The 19599-nt window shown below is 46.9% G+C and overlaps 2 protein-coding genes across 10 annotated transcripts in view; one reads left to right on the top strand and one right to left on the bottom strand.

Annotated features, from left to right (window-relative positions):
- ARHGAP10 (Rho GTPase activating protein 10) overlaps window positions 1-6955 on the bottom strand; it is a 207914-nt gene extending 200959 nt beyond the window's left edge. The window contains exon 1 of one of the 2 annotated variants that reach the window (XM_053254179.1): window positions 6053-6955. In XM_053254179.1, coding sequence (XP_053110154.1) covers window positions 6053-6206 — 154 coding nt within the window. In that variant the 5' untranslated portion in view covers window positions 6207-6955. The remainder of the gene's footprint in view (window positions 1-6052) is intronic. The other variant, XM_053254181.1, reaches the window with a different exon arrangement.
- A 6381-nt stretch (window positions 6956-13336) lies between these two features.
- PRMT9 (protein arginine methyltransferase 9) overlaps window positions 13337-19599 on the top strand; it is a 45843-nt gene continuing 39580 nt past the window's right edge. The window contains exon 1 of one of the 8 annotated variants that reach the window (XM_053254172.1): window positions 13337-13440. The gene's annotated coding sequence lies outside the window, so the exon portion shown is untranslated. Of the gene's footprint in view, window positions 13441-13500; window positions 13657-13972; window positions 14196-14704; window positions 16864-19599 lie in introns of those variants that run through there. The other 7 variants (XM_053254171.1, XM_053254168.1, XM_053254170.1 and 4 more) reach the window with 7 other exon arrangements.

Here is a 19599-nt window from a genome sequence, read left to right as displayed (position 1 = left end):
TCATTCACAGGAAGAAGTCTACAATATTCCTTTCTTGAACCACTATTAGTGTATTATACAAACTCAGACAAACATGCAACATCACAATCCCAGACACCAATTACCTACTTGATGGAATGTACAGTACTTCTATAAAAAGCTTGCCTAACATCGCAGTTCAAAGTCTCTCTAGTTCTCATTATGTAAAACAGTGATGGTACCCACCTCTTGGAGGTGGTGAAAAGATAAACATAGCCCAAGTCACTGCCAGCTAAGAATGCCTAGTGGCATTCATGGAAACTCCCCTTGCCATACAGGATATATATTTGGCAAGCTGTTCTACATTTTATATCCACTATGTAGAACATCTGCCATTGGAAGTTCTTTCAGTTCCAGCATGGCTGGTGTAGATTTCTGAGGAAATTTTTCTATTTTTAAAATGTAGTTGGCTAACACCTACACTAGAATTGTTCATCAGCAGCTATGCAAGCTCCACATTACCACCATGTCGCTTGAATGGAGGGAGGGGCTATTTTTGCCAGTCTTCCCTTCCCTCAGAAGCCCACTTAATATCACCAGTATTCACTGCCAAACCACTAGCCCAGCTTATTTATGGTTCACAACTGGGTCCCTTCCACAGCTTCACCCCACTGGAATGCATGCAATCCAAATTCCTGTGGGAAGTCTTCCAAGTTGTGTCTCTAACACCACTCTGGGCTTGGAGACAGGCCTGATGAAAGTAGAGGCCAAGGTGTGGGTGGCCATTATCAGCTATTGGCTCAGACCATCCTTTCGCCCCATTGGTCTTGCTCCCTTAACCTTATGTGACTACCAATCTAAATGGACATGGTCAATTGAGACAAAAATAGCTTCCTTGGGTCTTTCCTCCTTGGGCTATGGTAAATATGAGCTATGATCAGGCCAAAGCATCTATTTAACAGTGTATAATGGACATAGAGCACCAAACCGATTTAATGTTTCCTTCCAGTGCGGTGGATGACAAGAAGAAGAGGCACAGGAATTATCTTGGCAAGCAATGCAGATAGTGTGTTTGGCACTCATGGAATTCCAACGTTGGACCCGTCTTCAGTGTTGAGTCCATGCAAAGAAAATCCCTTGAAGGTAGATCCTGATGCAGTCAAAGGAGAATCAAGTATGAAGTCAAAGTCCGGCATTTGGAAATACCTCAATGCAGTCCATTTCGACAAAAGCTCAGTACTGAAGGCTGGCAAAGACATAGAAGAAGAAGGGCAAAGGGTCCAATTGATGAAAGACGATGAGGGTGGGCCACAGAAATCAATGTCAATAGCAGAAAGGGTGGGCCACAGAAATCAAAGTCAATAGCAGCACAACAAAATATGTCAATGTCAATGGCAGAGAGTGTAGAATGCCCAATGTCAACGGTGGTGCAGAAGAAGACTTGTTGATGATTTCAGGAGAAGATGATGATGAGTGCAAATGGATGACCTGGAGAGAAGGAGTTAGCATCGATGGCACCAAGGAATGCAACCAACACTGTGATGCAGGCGGTTTCATCATTGTGGAGCGATGCTCGACAATCATTGATGTTGATGTCGAAGAAAGAGTCAGAGCTGGAAGTGAAGGTCGCAGGGCCAACAATGGAGCCAACTTGACCAAGGTTGAAGGCGTTGTTGACGCCAAAGCCAAAGACATCAAAGATGTCTTGGTGTGCTTTGGGGTTAATGAAGACTAAGACTCTCTAAGCACCACCATGGTGCTTATGGTGGGACTCTTTAGAGAGGTCCCACAGCTCCACCACCAGCGGAAGGTTTGGGCAAAGGCTTAGGAGTCGAACTCGACTTCAAAAGCATCAATGTTGATGATGTCAACGGCATCAGGTTGGTCGATGCAAAGCAGTCTCATACAGCATGGCCAATAATAGTAACTCCCAACTTCTCTGGGAACGTTTTGAGAAGGAGAGGCAGATCTTACAGGAGCAGACAATATGGTCCTCTCCTAGGCACAGATGTCACAAGTCATGCCAGTCAGACGAGGGCAAAATGCTGCGGCATGAGGAACACTGCTTAAAGGTTTTCTTTGAGTCCATCAGACCAGAGGTAGACAAGTCCAAACAAGGAGCAGGATTGAAGTTGAAACAATCCGAAGTCGAATCCAAAAAACCAAATGATCAAATCCAAAACACTAGGCAAAAACCAAGTCAAAAAGCAGTTTGAAAGTAACAACAACAATCAATATATATAACTGTTCGTTTGTTCCAGAAACAGAGGATGAAGGAGCAAATCCCTGAGGAAGCGCACACCAAGCGTGCTTACCACACGAAGGGCAGGACTTCCGAGTGCTTCAAGGAGATAATGAATTCTTCTGCAGTGGTCACTGCGCAAGCGCAGAGTCCAATTTGGGAATTAATACTGGGCCACCACAAAGATCCATGGTTATCAGAAAAAGGTTGGGGGGCCGGGTTTATTAAATATTTAAAAGGGCTTTAAATATATGGTAAATTCATTCAGCAAACTGTGGAGCATTTTCTCAATAGTAATTTTCTGTCACTATTTTATCGGCTTCATACAAATACCTTGACTGTACTAGCTGTAGACAAAACCTTTGTGAACAAGATGGGGGGAAGTCAATCTGTCCTTTTATCTAGTCATATTAGAGATTTCTTATTTCACTACCTCAACTGATGCTGATAAATTAACGGCACCGTACTTGCAAAAGGTTCTTTGTTCTCTCCAAGAGGAGAGCCGGTCTTATGGTAGTGAGCATAAATTGCTCCCTTTGCTAAGTAAGGTCTGCCTGGATGGGAGACTACATATGAGCACTGTAAGATATTCCCTGAGGGGATGGGGCCATAGCACAGTGGAAGAACATCTGCATGCAGAAGGTCCTAGGCTCATGCAGTGTGTACGTATAAACAAAAAGGACAAACAATTTGCTACTATTCTGTTAGGCTTATTTTTAATTTATAACAAAAACACACTTGCAGCAAACATCAAATAAAAGAGACAAAGAGTGAGAGGCCAGGAAAGACCTTACAATGCTTAAACCATACTACAGAACCCAACTTTTGCCCTCACTATTGTGAGACAAGATAAATATTAAACAATATTTTCATCATTCAAAGTACTGTATTGTTAACAGAGCAGCTTCTACTGGTATAGCATACAATAGATTTAGAGCAACTTTTCAACTTATATATGCTGTGCTGCACAGGAAACCATCATGACAACACTATGGATTACATTGTTGAATCAATTCAACACAACACCCAGGGTATTAGAACTAGTGCAGCAACTTAATAATTGCATTTGTGCAGTTATGCCATACAATGTCTTGTGCAAATCAGGGAGTGGCAACACTTAAACACAATCCTATCCATATCAACAAGGGCCACACACTGCCCCGCCCCCACCACAACTCTTGAACTGCTGCAGTGTTGCAACCTGGGAAGCAAACGATTAATTCATGTAATGTAATGTAATGTAATGTAATTTTATTTACAGTCATTGACCAAACAGAAACGATTAATTCATATATGCCAAGGACCATAATCCGTCACCTAAAAGATTCAAAGCGCACTGGCAGATAAAGAAATTTCAATTTTATGTCACACAATGCAATACAATTATGTAGCAGCAGACACCCACATGTCTACAGACTACAAAGAGAAGGGAAACAAGAAAAGAACAGTAAGGAGAAAGGACACTGAACAAAGGGCCTACATATAAAATACCAAACTTACATGGAGCCCTGGATGACAAGTATAAATAGGATGTCAACAGCTTGCCCTGGTGCAAGTGTCATTGAACTGCAGCCTTTCATAGCAACCCATAATATCAGGACATTGGTGCTCTCTAAAAATGTAAGCTTTATAAATAACATCTCAGAACTGAAGCAAATACTGCACTTGAGAATCTGCACATCTTTTAGAAAATGAAGCAACAAGGAATGGAAGTGTCTTTACGCCAATTTTTATTTTTGTTTTTAGCAAAAAGGTTTTGATAGATTATGAATTAATTTTACATATTTGGGCCTCAACCATTCAATCAGAGCCATCAAATTGATAGGGTACTTCCCCACAAATGAGAAATTAGGTACAAATGTTATCCATGGTACTCTGATTATTACAGAAGTCCAAACTAGGAAGATGTTTGCGTCTTTTCCTCAAAACATGGAAACGGCAATGTACCTTTGATTGAAAATATATTTATTAACCAGACTTGATATACAAACCGCACAGGTTTGCCTCAAATACAGAGTAGCACTCTGGCACAGTGCACATAAAGTTAATCAGGAACATGCATTCACTAAGCATATTGAATATGATTAATAAAACTCCATCTCAATACAAATGTCATCTTGCGCACAGAACAAAAGATTCAGACACACTCAAAGTAACATAGCTAGTAAAGATAGCATAATACATCCATGATTTTCCCTGTCTCTACTGAAACGCATTTAGTAGGAACACATCTGATTATGTGTACAGATCTGCATGCACTGAAATCAAACTTATTGTTAAGTAAAGGGGCTGACATAGTAACAACCTAAGAACTCTGCTGGATCTGGCCTAAGGCCTAGCTAGTCCAGTACCCTGTTTTCCACAGTGGTCCTCTAGAAAGCCCTCAAGCAGAAGATGAAGGTATGCCCCCCTCCTCACTCCTTCAGACTAAGTTACTCAATATTATTACTCTAAAGGACTACTTAATGTCAAGCAGGGGCGTAGCTAGGAGAGAAGGGGGCCTGTGTTCGACCCTCTCTCTGGCGGCCCCTCAGAGGGAGGGAGATAATGAAGAAAATAGCGAGGGGTAGAGCTGGGGGCCTCTCAGGAGCTGGGGGCCCAGGTTCTTTGAACCCATCAGCTCAGTTATAGCTATACTCCTGATGTCAAGGACTACTCAGGAATAATTTAGTCTGCATGTAAATCCGTGTGCACAGCATTGTGGCTTAGGCAACTGAAGAGCAGAGTTTTGGCCTATTCTTTTATTGCATTTATAATCTGTTGGAATTCCTCATCAATATGATTGAATATATCACCTTCTTGGTTCCAGAATACATGCATGTTTTTGTAGATAGATCTGTGAACAATACAAATCAAATACCAACTAAAATTAATTATATGTGAATTCCTAGAACTCTTTTTAAATCAACAGTGTTGACACAACAGAAACATTCCAAGATAAACAAGCCACAAATCCCATAATGTAACCCACATTTTGCATACATATATCAACCTCAGAAACTTCTCTCTGGATACCAAAGGCGTTAATGTCATCCGAAATTATATAGGCTATGGGAATGTATTTGCATATTGTGAAGACAGGATAAGGATATGAAATTAAAAAGTCAATGGCAGCACTTGGAGTGCAGCTAGACTATGTATTACCAAAGAGGTTTGTTTATACTACTTCCCAAAAGGGAAGCCAAAAGGCTTTAAGTATCATCTGTTCGAAAGTTTCCCAGCTATAACTGATGCAACAAAGATGTGCGGCATGCAAAATCTTGCTGTCAGCAGGAAGCTTTCCTTTTTATGGAAACTCCTTTTGGTGTTTGTAAATCTTGTAGTCGTCCATGCTTAGGATAGCACGCGCGCCAAGACCAATATATATTGTGCTAGTAAATTCAGCTTCCATTCTGCAAGTTACAGAAACTGCTAAAGGGTAAGAAACACAAGCTCTGCCACAGTTCAAACTTGACCTATTATCGTTATTCAGTAGCTAGCAGACAAGAAAATCAGAACTAAAAGAAACTTTAAAAGGCAGGCAAGCAGCACGTCTCGGCACCTTTTGCAGATGCTGCTTGTCGCTTTCTCACTTTGCAGCTCAGCCACCCGGCCAGGAAACCCTAAGCTGTTTGCAAGATGTGCCGCTACCCGCCCTTTCTGCCCAAAGAAGCGCAGCTGAAAGCGCCGCCGTGGCGTGGGCGACAGCAACAACAGCGCCCGCAGACCTTGTAGGGGCAGGACAGGCTTTTCGTGGCAAGTCCAAGGATGGACTTTGCTGCAGCTGAGCCTTGGCCGCGCGGTTAATGCCATACCCACACAGCCCCCGGCTCATCCCCGCCTCCTCCTCCTCCCCAACTTCTCGAGACTCACTCTTGGTGGCGGCGATGAGGCTCTTTCCATCCTTGAGCAGCTCCTTGATGAACTTGTTGGTTTTTTCCAGCTCCGCTTCGTGGGCTCGGATCCTCTCCCGGAACCAGGGGCTGTCCAGGTAGCAGTCGCTGAACTCCAAGGGCTGCAGTCCCATGGCGGCAGCGGCGGTAGCACCACCAAGGTACTCTGCGCAAATGATCCCTCTTCACCGGGAGCAGCAGCAGCAGCAGCAGCAGCAGCAAGCGCCGTCTCTTCTTCCAGAGCAGCGCGGTTCCCACAGCGCCTCACCAGGGCAAAGCAGGCAGCAGGGCAGCACAGCACCTCCCCAAGCACAGCAGCATGAGAGCCCGGTGGCTTCGGTGCCAACGAGCGCACCGCAGGGAGAGGGAGCGTGCGGAGGAGGCGTTTGCCCGAGGGAAGGGACTCGTCTCGCCGCCAGCTGGGCAGCCACTCGGGACGCTTCTTAGGCGGCCCGCGTCGAGCTCGAGGCGCGCACCAACAGCCCTCCGACAGAAACCGGCGACGGGAGGTGAAGGGGGGAGAAAGAAGCGGCTTCTCCTGTCTGCATCCCAGCCCACTCCGTGGAAGGAGGCGACTCCGCCCAGAGAGGCCCAAATCCCGCCTCTCGACCGCCCTGAGGTCCCACCCGGGGCCGGCCCTCTCCTTTTCCGCCTCCCATTCTTCCCACACGAGAGACCCGTCCAGAAAAAACACCCGACCTTCCCCCCCCCCCCACCCTGCCGGCTCCGCCCACTGCTATCCAGGTCTTGCTGCTGACACGCTCCGGTGTGCGAAGGAGAGGGCCTTCGCCGGGCCTAGGCAAGTCTTCTTCTCACCTCCGGCCAAACTCCCTAGGCTTCCAGCCGCGATTGTTACTCGCACCGACGCCTGTGTCTCTCCGTGGTGCCTCGTTGTTCTCCGACAGAGTCAGCTCCGCTGCCGTTAAAATAATACCTCAATTCACTTCTGATGAGTTTTAATATGGCTTCTTATTGTTTTCATTATTATTATTATTTCGATTACGACAACCGTGAATGCACCACTGAGAGACCCTAAAGGCCAAGTTAAAGACAGATCATCCTGGAGAGAAACTATCTATGTGGTTGCTAAGAGCCGACACCGACTTGATGGCACTTAATCAATCAGTCAGTCACTTTTACTCTGTTTTTAAATCTTCTACTACTACTACTGTTACCATTTATATACTGCTTTTCACCAAAAGTTTCCAAAGCGGTTTACATAGAAAATAATAATAAATAAATAAGATGGTTCCCTGTCCCCAAATGCCTCACAATCTAAAAAGAAACATAAGGTAGACACCAATAGCCACTGGAGAGATGCTGTGCCGCGGTTGGATAGAACCAGGTGCTCTCCCTCAATTACGTATACGCGAATCAGCACTTTAAAAGGTGCCTCTTTGCTCAGGTAGCAGAGGTATGTATGCTGATGTCTTTTTAGGTCTGTAATATACATTATATCCTGGAAAGTTAGTATACACATTTGTTTACTTAGCGTGGAAATGTATAACCCATTTTTCTGTAAAATATCCCCAGGGCTAGGATCAACAATCATAAGATGGATGAAATGGTTTTTATTGTTTATACGGCTATCAAATGCTTTCAAACAGCAGTGTCAAGCAGGGCAACCCCAAGGAATGCCGCCCCAGGCAAAGCCTGGTTTGGGGTGCCCTCCACCCTTTTCACCCATGCAGGTGGGTGCCTCTTGTCAACCAGGCAGGCAGTCCCCATCACCCACCTGGTCACCCACTACCTCTGCCCGCCATACCTGCAACTGCTGGAGCAGTTGGTGTGTTGCAGTACATTATGACGCTGCATGACACAGCAAGGTCATTATAATGTGCTGTGGCAAGCCGGCTGCCCATTATTATTATTATTATTTATTATTATTTTACATTTTCTATCCCGCTCTTCCTCCAAGGAGCCCAGAACAGTGTACCACATACTTGGGTTTCTCCTCACAACAACCCTGTGAAGTAGGTTAGGCTGAGAGAGAAGTGACTGGCCCAGAGTCACCCAGCTAGTATCATGTCTGAATGGGGATTTGAACTCGGGTCTCCCTGGTCCTAGTCCATCACTCTAACCACTACACCACGCTGGCTCTCTGCTGGGCAGAAGCAGCAAGGAGACCAAGTGTGTGAGCGACGGGGGATGGGGACCACTCACTCACTCACCTGCATGCTCACTCATCTACTTGCTCGGATTATGGGAGGCGCTCTCCCACCCTGATGAATGGTGACCCACCCTCTTATTATCCTTGTTGCTGCAACTGTCAGCTTTGGAGCGGCAGGAAAGCGTCAGTGCCCTAACTGACTATACTTTCAGCTTATGGGGCGGCATGTGACCTTTGATGCCCCTTTCTGCATGGCACCCTAGGCAATCACATAGTTCGCCTAGTTGATGGGCTGACCCTGGTTGCAAGCCATTGTGGCACCTCTACCAGTCAGGTAGACAGCAGATAAAAACTAACCTTAACCAAAAGAAAGTTTGAGGCCTGCCTATGAATGCTCAGGGATATGGTTTTACATGGGCCATAATAATAATGGACAAAACCCTCTGCATGTTCATCACTCATGTTATAGAAGTTGGCACTTGGAATGAATTGTCACTATTAGAACTCAATATGTAGGTGGATACATGAAGCTGGTGTGTAGGGGCTAAGAAACTAAAGGACAGTTCGGATGGTATTTTTCCAAGCAGCTCAAAAACACATGATAAAAATGTGAGCACACACATCCTTCCTACACACACACACTTAGGAAAAGGAAACATAACTATGGCGTGGGGTGGTTATTCATAACATATATAGATGCAATATTACAATTAGGGAAAGCCACAGGGCTGGTTCTGATGAACATGGACCCAACATGTGAAGAGGGTGGCAATATGCCAAGAACACACCCGTTCTGATATCTATAAAGGACATCCCGATGTGCTGTCAGGGAGACCTTCATTTGCATGTGCAGGCTGTTCATCCAAATGGCTCATCCTAAATGGTCCATTCAGTTTAACAGCGCCCTCATGCAACGAAGGGCACCCTGACAGTGCATCAGGACATCCTTCAGTGATGTCAGGGCGGATGTGCTCTTGGTGCATCACACAACCCTCTTCACATGTTTGGCTGGTGCTTGTTAGGGATGTGCAAATGTGTTTGACGTCAAATGTGTTTAGTTCGACTGTTCAGAGTCAAACCGGCCCAAACCCCTCTTCGGTCCAACCCTGGACTGAAACCACCTCCCCCTGGCCCCCCGGGTTCATGATTTTATTTATTTATTTATTTTTAACACTTGCCCCCTCCAGAGGAGTTGTCTGGGGGGGGCACTGATGCAGCAGTTAAAATATTTTAACTGATGCTGCAGTTAAAAAATTGACAAATTCTGCAAAACATGTTGGCTACTAGAGCTGTTGATCATTGGGCACTGCAGTCCCAATGAATCTGTAGCATCCTCCGCCGCCCCCTGTGCTGCTTCCATGGTGGACATCTCTAGTATAGTTGGGTATTTACACCAGTTCATCTGGTGTAGGGCCCACTGGGCTGAGAATTCACACAAGGGCATTGGAAAAGCACATGGTGGCATCAGGGAAGTATACTTCCTCCCAGTGCTGTTTCCATGGCTGCGGTGGAGTAGTATATGAACTTGTGAAAAAATGCAAGAAGGTGGCAACAGGTTGTGAAAAAGAACTCAAAGCTAGGGTGAATGCTTATGAGGGAGTCCAGCTCGGGGCAAGGTAACGGGTCCTTACAAGCTAGATGAGGCAATGGGGGCAGGGTGACAAATAGACTTATGAAGGCACGTATGACAGCATTGAGGTGGTACTTACCAAGGAACTTACCAGGGTGGTACTTACCCTGGTACTTACCAGGGAATGCAAGGCAGAAGCAAGATGACCAGGGCCTTGTGGTGGCATTAAGGTGGTAGGAGAGTGCCTTTCAACACAAAGGTTTTACATCAAGGTTATGCTGCCTAAGAATGGGAAGACTCCACTTAATCAACATGGGTATGTCGCTCTTCCCCATAGTGTCTAATCAGATTTCCCTTTTTAAGGCACCTGGAAACTCAGTAATCCAAAAATATTTGGTTTAAGTTGAGAGTGAAGATGCTTTGCATTTTCTTTGCTTTGCATTTTCACTCATGCACTAAAAAGAATTGAAATTGCAAGTTAAGGGGGCCATCTTTAACTTCTGCACCATATAATCTGTAAAGACTTTGTACAGTCTGGTATATAGGAACATACGAAGCTGCCGTATACTGAGTCAGACCATTAGTCGGCCTAGCTCAGTGTTGTCTTCACAGTCTGGCAGTGGCTTCTCCAAGGTTGCAGGCAGGAATCTCTCTCAGGCCTATCTTGGAGAAGCCAGGGAGGGAACTTGGAACCTAGATGCTCTCCCAGAGCAGCTCCATCCCATAAAGGGAATATCTTACAGTGCTCACATGTGGTCTCCCATTCATATGTAACCAAGGCAGACCCTACTTAGCTAGGAGACAAGGTTAAAAATGAATGAAAAATAATGAATAATGAAAGAATGAATAACCAGCTCTCAACACATGAAACTGATTGCCAGGAAAACTAGGACCAACAAACGGAAGTACTTTTTCACACAACGCATAATCAACTTGCGGAATTCTCTGCCGCATCTGCTACAGGAGCCTTGCTGCCATTGCTGCCGCTCCTTCTGCCCACTGCCGCTTGTGACCCCTTGCCACCCTTCCTGCTGCTCCCACATACTGCTGTTTGCAGAGCTTGGCCTGCATTCCTGCCATTCCTCCCACTCACTGCCCTTGCAGTGCTTTGCCGCCCTTCCAGCAACTTGCCACCGTTCCTCCCACCTCCCACCCTGCCGCTGCTTGTGGAACCTTGCTGCCTTGCTGCTACTCCTCCCTCCTGTTGCCTCACCCCTGCTTCTGGAGCCCCTCTGCCATTGCTGCTGTTTCTCCCAGCCGTTACCCCACCGCCGCTTGTGGAGCCCTGACTTCACGGCCAGAGTTGCTGCCACTTCTTCCACCTGCTGCCCCGCCACTGCTCTCAGAGCCTTGCTGCCGTTGCCGCCACGCCTCCCACTGCTTTGCTGCTGCTCTGCCTACCTGCTGTCACTTGCCTGCAGCACCTTGCTACCACTCTTCCTTCCCACCACCCTGCCACTGCTTGTGAAGGTTTGCTGCCATTGTCACAGCTCCTCCTGCTGCCCACGGCCCCACAGCCACTTGCAAGCCAGCTCATGCAGTGGTTAGGGGCTGGATGGCCATTTCCCTCTCTCCAGCGAAGGAGAGAGGAAGAAAGGGGCATCCAGCTTCTTACCAACACCAGAACCAGCTAGGAAAAAGAGGGCTCACGTGTGCCCTGAGTCAGCCTCTTCCCAGTTGGTACTTGCAGATGAGCAGGGAGATACGCTGTTTCCTCTCAGCCCACCTACCCACTCCCTGAAAGAGCCAGACACGAGTGCTACATGAAGGCAGGAGGACGCCAGAGGTGGTAGCAGTGTGCAGGAGGTGACAGATGCTCCTAGAGGCAACCCCTTGAGACAAGTATACCTTAAGTATACTTTACCCAGGCTGTAAAGGACTTTTCAACGATAAGCACCAGCACCTTGAGTTTGGTATGGAAACAAACTGATCTCAAACCTACTTTCTTGTTTCATCTAGCTAAAAGTTTCCTAACTTTCCATTCTATCTGAGGAATGGTTTGTGCCCTTCATTGTCTTGCATATTGCCGGATAGAATGATGTGATCTTACTTGCCTACATAATTTCTGCCCAGAACATATTTGCAGTCACTGTAGTGTTCCTGTGTGCCTCCCCACTAGTGTTCCCTCTAACGGGGATTCCCATATTCCCACTACAACTTCCAGCATCCCCAGCTGCAATGGCCTTTGGCTAGGGATTATGGGAGTTGTAGTCAACAATATCTGGGAATTCCTGTTAGAGGGAACACTGCTCCCCACCCCTCCAATTAAGAAGCATGAAGTGGGACTGTAAATATATCTAGCCTATATAGGCTTGAGTTGTTCCCTTTCCATTAACCGCTCACTCTTGCTCTTCTTTCATTTGGTTGCAATTCACAAAGTCTTCATTCCAAAGTACTGTAAATATACTTTAAATGATTTCAAGATGTCAGTTTTTAGCTCAAACCTATTTATGCTGAAACAGTCCAGGACTAGTCCCATAGCATTCAATAAGAGTATAGAGCTTTGGAGGCACTGTTTGTTGTTCAATGTCAGCGAGACATATTTGGCGTTTTGCTTTGATTTAGACTCTGGAGAGAAATCCTTGCAAAAAAAATGTCTGTCCCCATCTACTGCACTGGAGTTGTCATTTCATTACATATACTGGATGCAGGCAAACCCTTGGCTATAGTCCACAGAACTCAAATCAGAGCACTAATAGTTTTATAGTGGTTATACTTTCGTTAGCAGCAAGTAAAAGATCACAGCCAGCCTTCCAGTTCTCTTCAACAAGGAAAGGGGTGGGGAGAGAAAGATGTTGTTGGGCCTGATAGAAAAGCTTGGGGGGAAAACAGCATCTTCCTTTCTCTCTTCCCCCCCCCCTTTTTGGGTGTGTGTGTGTTTTGTTTCAAAGAGCTGGCTCGCTGTTGTATGACCTTCGTGTTGATCCTAATAAGGCTGCCAATAAGTTTCCAGGCAAAATACAAAGTGCTGGTTAAAACCTATAAAGCCCTAAACAGCTTAGGCCCACGGTATTTAAGAAAGCGTCTTTTTCTGCATGATCCCCATCGTCCACTGCGTACATCAGGGGAGGCTCGTCTGTGGTTACCTTCATGTCATCTGGTGGCCACCCAGGGACGGGCCTTCTCTGTTGTTGCCCCGAGACTTTGGAATGCGCTTCCTGTGGGAATAAGAGTCTCCCCATCTCTAATGGCTTTTAAAAAGTGTCTAAAGTGTCTTTTTACCCAGGCCTTTTAGCTTTTTAACTTTGCAACTTTTTAAATTTTGGATTATTTATTTGTTTGTTTTAAACTGTTTTTAGAATTTAATTGATTTTAAGGTTTTGTTTTTCTTTGATTGTAAACCTCCCTGAGACTTTGGGTTGGGGCGGTATAAAAATGCGTCAAATAAATAAATAATAAATAATAACAACTCTTGCTAATTTTGCTCCCCACCCCCCTGTGCCCCCCATGGATCAGCACGGCTAGCTGCAATGTTGTCCACTTCTAAGAAACTGAGACAAAAGCTAAAGGCAGCACTGACTCCGTCTCTTGTCTGCCCATGCGCAAACCTTCGTACGCCGAAGGGGAGAAGTGAGGGCAAAGAAAGTGGTTTGCGCATGCGTACTTGGATAAGAGCAACGGTTTTTCGGTGCTGGTGCTGGTGCTGGTGGTGCCACTCTCGCTTTTACACCGTCACGAAAAGCTTCAGGTCAGCAGACGGCTTTGGGAACCCTTTGCTTTCGGTTAATCCTGTTGATCACGCCACGGCACCTTGACCTGGTTACAGTTCTCGCGATACGTCATGTGCCTCTCACCCTGCTGTAAGATGGCGGCTTTGAGTTTCCGGTGGAGTCGGCGGATTCTTGCCTTGAGTTGACCTGGCCGACTCCTGCAAACTCCGCCCGGAAGGATCACCACTGAGTAGGTGACTGGTCCGGCAACAGCGTCTTGTCTGCTAGTCTCCTTGGATGTGTTTGTGTGATGTGGAGAGCGGCCTCCTCGGGCGAGCTGGCGCGGGGCGGCTTTATTCCCCGGCGCGCGATGGTGGTGGGCGCCTTGTCGGTTGGGAGTGTTTGACTGTTTGGTTGGCTGTGAGTGTTGGTGAACGTGGGGTATTTCTCCTTTTTTGCTTCTTTTGGGTACAGCGGTTTGGTAATAGGTGGGGTGGGGGTATTGCGTTGGCTCTGCCTCTGTCAGAGGGGGCTACCCGGTCGCTGTTTGCAGTGAGGAGGCGGAGTTTGCTTGACTGCGCCGATGGAGGAGGGGATGGAGATGGAGGGGATGACACAAGGAAAAGGGAAGGGTCGTCGTTTGGGTGGGGATATGGAGGGCGGCCCTCCCCCGGAGGAGGCTCGTGCCAAAAAGAAGCGCAGCGGCTCTGTGGACTACCCGGCTGGGGCCTCAGGAAGGAGGGAGGATACTGTGAGACCGCTATCAGCTGTGGTGAAGGCAGTTAATAAGGAAGTAAGGATTGGAGATACTAATCCTATTAAACTGGCTGAATGGTTACGGAAAGCTTTGGGTGACGTTTCCAGGGCTAGACGCCTTCAATCTGGCGATTTGCTGGTAGAATGTGTTCATAAAGAACAGTTTGATAAGCTTCTGCGCTTGTCATCCTTGGGTAAGTTAAAGGTTTCTTGTCAGGCTCCATTGCATCAGGCCTTTAAGAAGGGGGTGATACTGGGCATTCCTCTTAGTATCTCGGATGAGGACATTCAGAAGTACTTAGGGGAAGGCGTTGTTTCTGGAGTGAAGCGCCTGTCAGCTAGGCGGGAGGGTAATGCCCTCCCTTTCTTTACGGTTCTTGCCCAGTTTGGAGGTTTGGAGTTACCTAAAGAGGTGGTTATAGGATACCAGATCTTCAGGGTTCCCCCCTTTGTTCCCTCCCCCTTGCGTTGTTATAATTGCCAACGATTTGGTCATGTAGCCGCGGTTTGTCGCAGCCAGGTGCGTTGTGGGAAGTGCGGTGACGCACATTCTATAAAACAATGCGAGAGTCTTCTGCCTGCGAAGTGTTGTAATTGTGGCAGTGCCCATACCCCGGGATATCGAGGCTGTGTGGTTTCTAAGCAGGCCTGGGAGGTCCAGGCGCTTAGGATAGAGCATGACATCTCTTATTCAGCTGCTGTTAAGCGACATAGGGAGGCTGGTGAGGTGCTGAAGGGAGTTGGGGGTCCTCCGCCACCTTCTTCCTCTTTTCCTTCCCACTCTGTGGTGCTGGATGGAGGGGCAGCTTGCCGTTTCCCCGCCAAAGAGAAGTTTTTGGCATTTATGGTAGAGGTAATAAATTGCACTGCCCAGACTGAACGGCGTTCTGAGAAGTTAGCAATAATATTGAAGGCAGCTGAAAAGTATTTAGGTATGGGTTCTGTGACAGCTGGCCAGATATGTGCAGAGCTGGGTCACTCTGTATCCTAGGTTGCGGTCTCTGTCTATTTTCAGTTGGAACGCTCACAGCCTTTGCGCTCACGGCCAAGAATTGAAGTATGTTTTATCGACTAGTTCATTTCCTCCTTTGGTTGTTTGCATTCAGGAAACTTGGTTGGCCCCTTCCTTGGCCTTCCGATTGTCTGGCTACGATTTTTTACGCAAAGTCCGGACTGAGGGACGAGGAGGTGGTGTAGCTTTGGGTATTTTAGAAGGTTTGAACTATTTGGAAGTTGATGTTAGGACCGAGGAGATTGAGGTTTTGGCTATCGAAATTCCGCTGGTAGGATTGTCAGTGCCGGTTAGGATAGTAAATATATATAACCTGTGCCGGCTTATTTCTAGGGAATTATTGGAGACACTGCTTGATGGTGTTCAGGGTCCGGTTATTTTTTGTGGGGATTTTAATAGTCATAATCCTCTGTGGGGCAATTCTAGACTTGATTCTAATGGAAAGGTTTTGGAGGCGTTCTGTGCTGACCATAGTTTTGTGATTCTTAATGATGACATTCCGACCAGGTTTGATTCTAGTTCTGGACAGATGTCTTTTTTGGATTTGGGAATAGTTTCTAGCTCAATAGCTGGGAAATGTTCTTGGGAAGTTCTATCTGATCTTCATATGGGAAGCAACCATCTTCCTACCTTATTGCAGTTTGGAGAGCAGGGGCTTTTTGAGCAGTGCTCCTTGGGCCTTCGTTGGAATTATACGAAGGCTGACTGGAATCTGTTCCAGACCTCCTGTACACAGGAGTTGGCGTTGGCCCCAGCCTCAGCTCCAGTAGAGGAGCTCGCTGACATTGTTTCGTCTGGTGTCTTTAGGGCAGCCTCTCTTGCTGTTCCCAGATCTGGAGCTCAGGGTACATCCCGTCGTTTGGTCCCCTGGTGGTCAGAAGATTGTAAACTGGCTGTCCAAGCACGGAATCGTGCTTTTAGGAAAGCTAAACATACTATGTCTGGGGCTGATCTGCTTGTATACAAGCGTTTGAGGGCTAAAGTGAAGTTGGTTGTTCGGTCGGCGAAGAGGAAGAGCTGGAGGTCCTATTGTGACAGGTTGTCAGTAGACGTTCCTGTTGGGAACGTCTTTAGGCAGATTCGGAAGATGAATGGGGTTTATCCAAAGATGAGAGGTGTTCCTGCTTTGGTGTTGGCCGATGGCTCTGTTTCTGTTTCGGATGTGGAAAAGGCCGAAACGCTTGCTGATTTATTTCAACAAGTTGGTAGCTCGGAAAATAGGCCGGCTTCCTTTGTGCAACGTCAGGCGGCCTTCTTGGAAAGTAACAGGACAGTTTTTGACGTGTCTGCTCCTTATTTGGAATGCGAGCTTGATGCATTTTTTTCTCATTGGGAGCTTCGTAGGGCTATATGTCTAGGGAGGCGGTCGGCCCCCGGTGAGGATGGCATCAGTTATGAAATTCTTCGACACTTACCTGAGGACTCAGTTCAGCTTTTGTTACGATTATATAACCTGATTTGGGAGGCGGGTGTTGTTCCACTATCCTGGAAAGATGCCATCATGGTTCCTATGAGCAAACCGGGCAAGAATTTGTCGGAACCAACGTCCTATCGCCCCATAGCTTTACTTTCTTGTTTCTGTAAACTCATGGAACGGATGATTAATGATCGCCTGATGTCGTATCTTGAGAAGAATAAGTTGCTTACAGACTTTCAGAGCGGCTTTCGGAAGGGTCGTGGCACTTTGGACCAGGTGAGCCGATTGGAAACTGATATACATAAGACCTTCCAATTGAAGGGGTTTTTGGTTGTGGCATTTCTGGACCTTGAGAAAGCATACGATATGGTTTGGAGGGAGGGCTTGCTGTACAAAATGCATTGTTGTGGTATAAAAGGAAGACTCTTTCGGTGGCTGTTGTCCTTTTTTGAGGGCAGGCGTATTAAAGTCCGAGTCCGGGACTCGGTTTCTGAGCCCCGTGAAATTCAAAATGGGATCCCCCAGGGCAGCGTTTTGAGCCCTACTTTGTTCAACATGATGGTGAATGACCTGCCTCTAGTTTTGCCACAAGGCGTGGCCTGCAGTATATATGCAGATGATTGTGCGATCTGGTATAGGAGTAAAAATTTGGGTAGCGTTGTGGAAAAAATGAATAAGGCTCTCCTTGCTTTGGAGGCTTGGGGGAACGAGTGGGGCTTCAAGTTTTCACCTTCGAAGTCGAAGGGGATGATTTTTACACGTCGTTCAGTATCGGTGGCTCCCAGCTTGTTTTTGTACGGCTCTTATATTGAACTCGTTGCTGAATTCCATTTTTTGGGAGTAGTTTTTTACTCCAAACTGACGTGGATCCCCCATGTTCATTCCCTTGAAGATCATTGTAGGCCACGTCTCAATTTACTGCGAGGTATTTCTGGTAATTCTTGGGGTGCGGACCGAGGGTCTCTTCTGTTGGTGTATCGTGCCATGGTTCGCTCGGTAATGGACTATGGATGTCAGGCCTTCTCATCAGCTTCTAAATCTACTTTGCACAAGTTGGATGTTATACAGTCTACGGCTCTCCGGACTGTTTGTGGGGCTTTCCCTACTACTCCTTGTAGTGTTCTCCGGGGGGTGACTGGTGAGATGCCTGGGGCATTGCGTCGGGAATACCTGGATATTGTGCTATGGAACCGGCTCCGGGATTTTTCATTTGGGAATTGGGGCTCCGTGTATGACCAATGCTGGGAGTTTAGTGATCCTGGGAAGTTTGATGGAGGTCGTTGCCCTCATGCAGTGAGATTGATCAGATGGCTTAAGTCGGATCTCACTGAGGGGCTACGGCAGACGCGAAATGTGCCTTTGGTCTATCCAATCTGGTTGTATAGTCCCCCTGAGGTTTTGCTGGATGGTTCGGGGGGGGCCTTTTTGGGAGTCCGACGCTGTGTTAAAATCTCTGGCATTAGAACGGTTATCAGCGGATTCTGGGTTTTGCAAGATCTATACAGACGGTTCCAGGGCCATCCAGGGAGATAGGGTGTCTGCGGCATTTGTTGTTCCCAGTTTGGACATGAGGAGGGGATATAGGTTGACTGGGGGTGTCAGTATTATGACGGCAGAACTCACCGCAATCCTCTTAGCTCTGGAATGGATCCAGGGAATGCCCCCTGGGAGGTATATGATTTTGTCAGACTCTATGTCCGGTTTGCAGGCTATTCAAGGGGGTGCTTTTTTGAATAAATCCCCCGTTGTATCTGAGATCTGGATCCTGAGTAACTTACTCCATTTGGGGGGGGTTTTCATCCAGTTTCGTTGGGTACGGTCCCATGTTGGGATCTTTGGTAATGAACTTGCTTGGATCGCCCGGATGTGGATTGCAGAATCCCATTTAATGGCATGGAGGTTAGGTCTTGGGTACGGTCAGAATTGCGGAAGGTCTGGAAGGCGGATTGGGATGTGGACTCCACGGGTCGAAGGGTTTATGCTTTCTGCCCGAAGTTGGATGATTTTAGCTTGTTTGGTGTCTTGGGTAGGTCTCGGCAAGTCTCTTTGTTCAGGGTGCTGTCGGGTCACTTCTTGACTGGGGATAGGTTGTTCCTTCTTGGAAAATCAGGGGATGATCTGTGCCAGTTTTGTGGGGTTTCTGAAACTGTGGACCATCTTTTATGGGATTGTATCCGTTTTAGTGACGATCGTGTTGGTTTTCTTCACTCTCTTCATTCCGCTGGTTTTAGCGGTAGGTCTATCCGAGAGTTGTTTTTGGATCGACGAGGTTGGAAACAGGCAGTCTCGCTTTTATGGAATTTTCTCAAGTCGTCGCATTTATCTGAACGTTTATAATTCTTTATTGATTCAACCACTAGAGCTCTTTTATCGGTCTTCCAGTAGGTGGCGTTAGTGGGATCATACGGTCCTGGTATGCCATTACCATCCACAGGAAGAAGAAGAAGAAGAAGAAGATGTGTTTGTGTGTCTGCTTGTTTCAGCCACTCTGCAAGCGCGCCGCCCGTCCAAACCAACAGCATCTCTTTTCACGCGGCATCCCTCCCTCCTATGCATGTTGCTTGGAGCAGGCCAAGTTCGTGCCAAGTGGGCTTAACTGAGTAATGCTCTCTGTTCTTGTCTTGAACAGAGAGGTTCGGAGCATGCTGGTATTTAGGAAGTAAGATGCTACGCTACGAATAAAATGTGCTGATTAATAGCTTCCAAATGTGTTTGAATGCTTAGGAGAAAAATTACCCGATTGCAGCTGATATTTTAAACAGCCCTAGTCATCCCCATTGCCATGCGAGCCGATCCTGTCAGGATCGCAGTAAAAATATAAACGCCATATTTAGTCGTTTTGGTGCCTCCTTTCTTCTCTTCTGGGGGGGTGATGCTTCTAGTTCTCGCTCTATAGTGAGTATGTATAATACGCTCCTTTGCATGTGGAATACACATTCCAGCCTCCCTCCCACACTACTCCCATACTAACTTCTGTGTGAACTGCCTTGAGATTGTTTAGTGAAAGGCACT

This window comes from Hemicordylus capensis, chromosome 5 (assembly GCF_027244095.1).
Source record: "Hemicordylus capensis ecotype Gifberg chromosome 5, rHemCap1.1.pri, whole genome shotgun sequence".
In the NCBI taxonomy this organism is placed as follows: Eukaryota; Metazoa; Chordata; class Lepidosauria; order Squamata; family Cordylidae; genus Hemicordylus; species Hemicordylus capensis.
The sequence above is the reverse complement of the archived record's forward strand: the minus strand, read 5'-3'. Positions and strand labels throughout refer to the sequence as shown.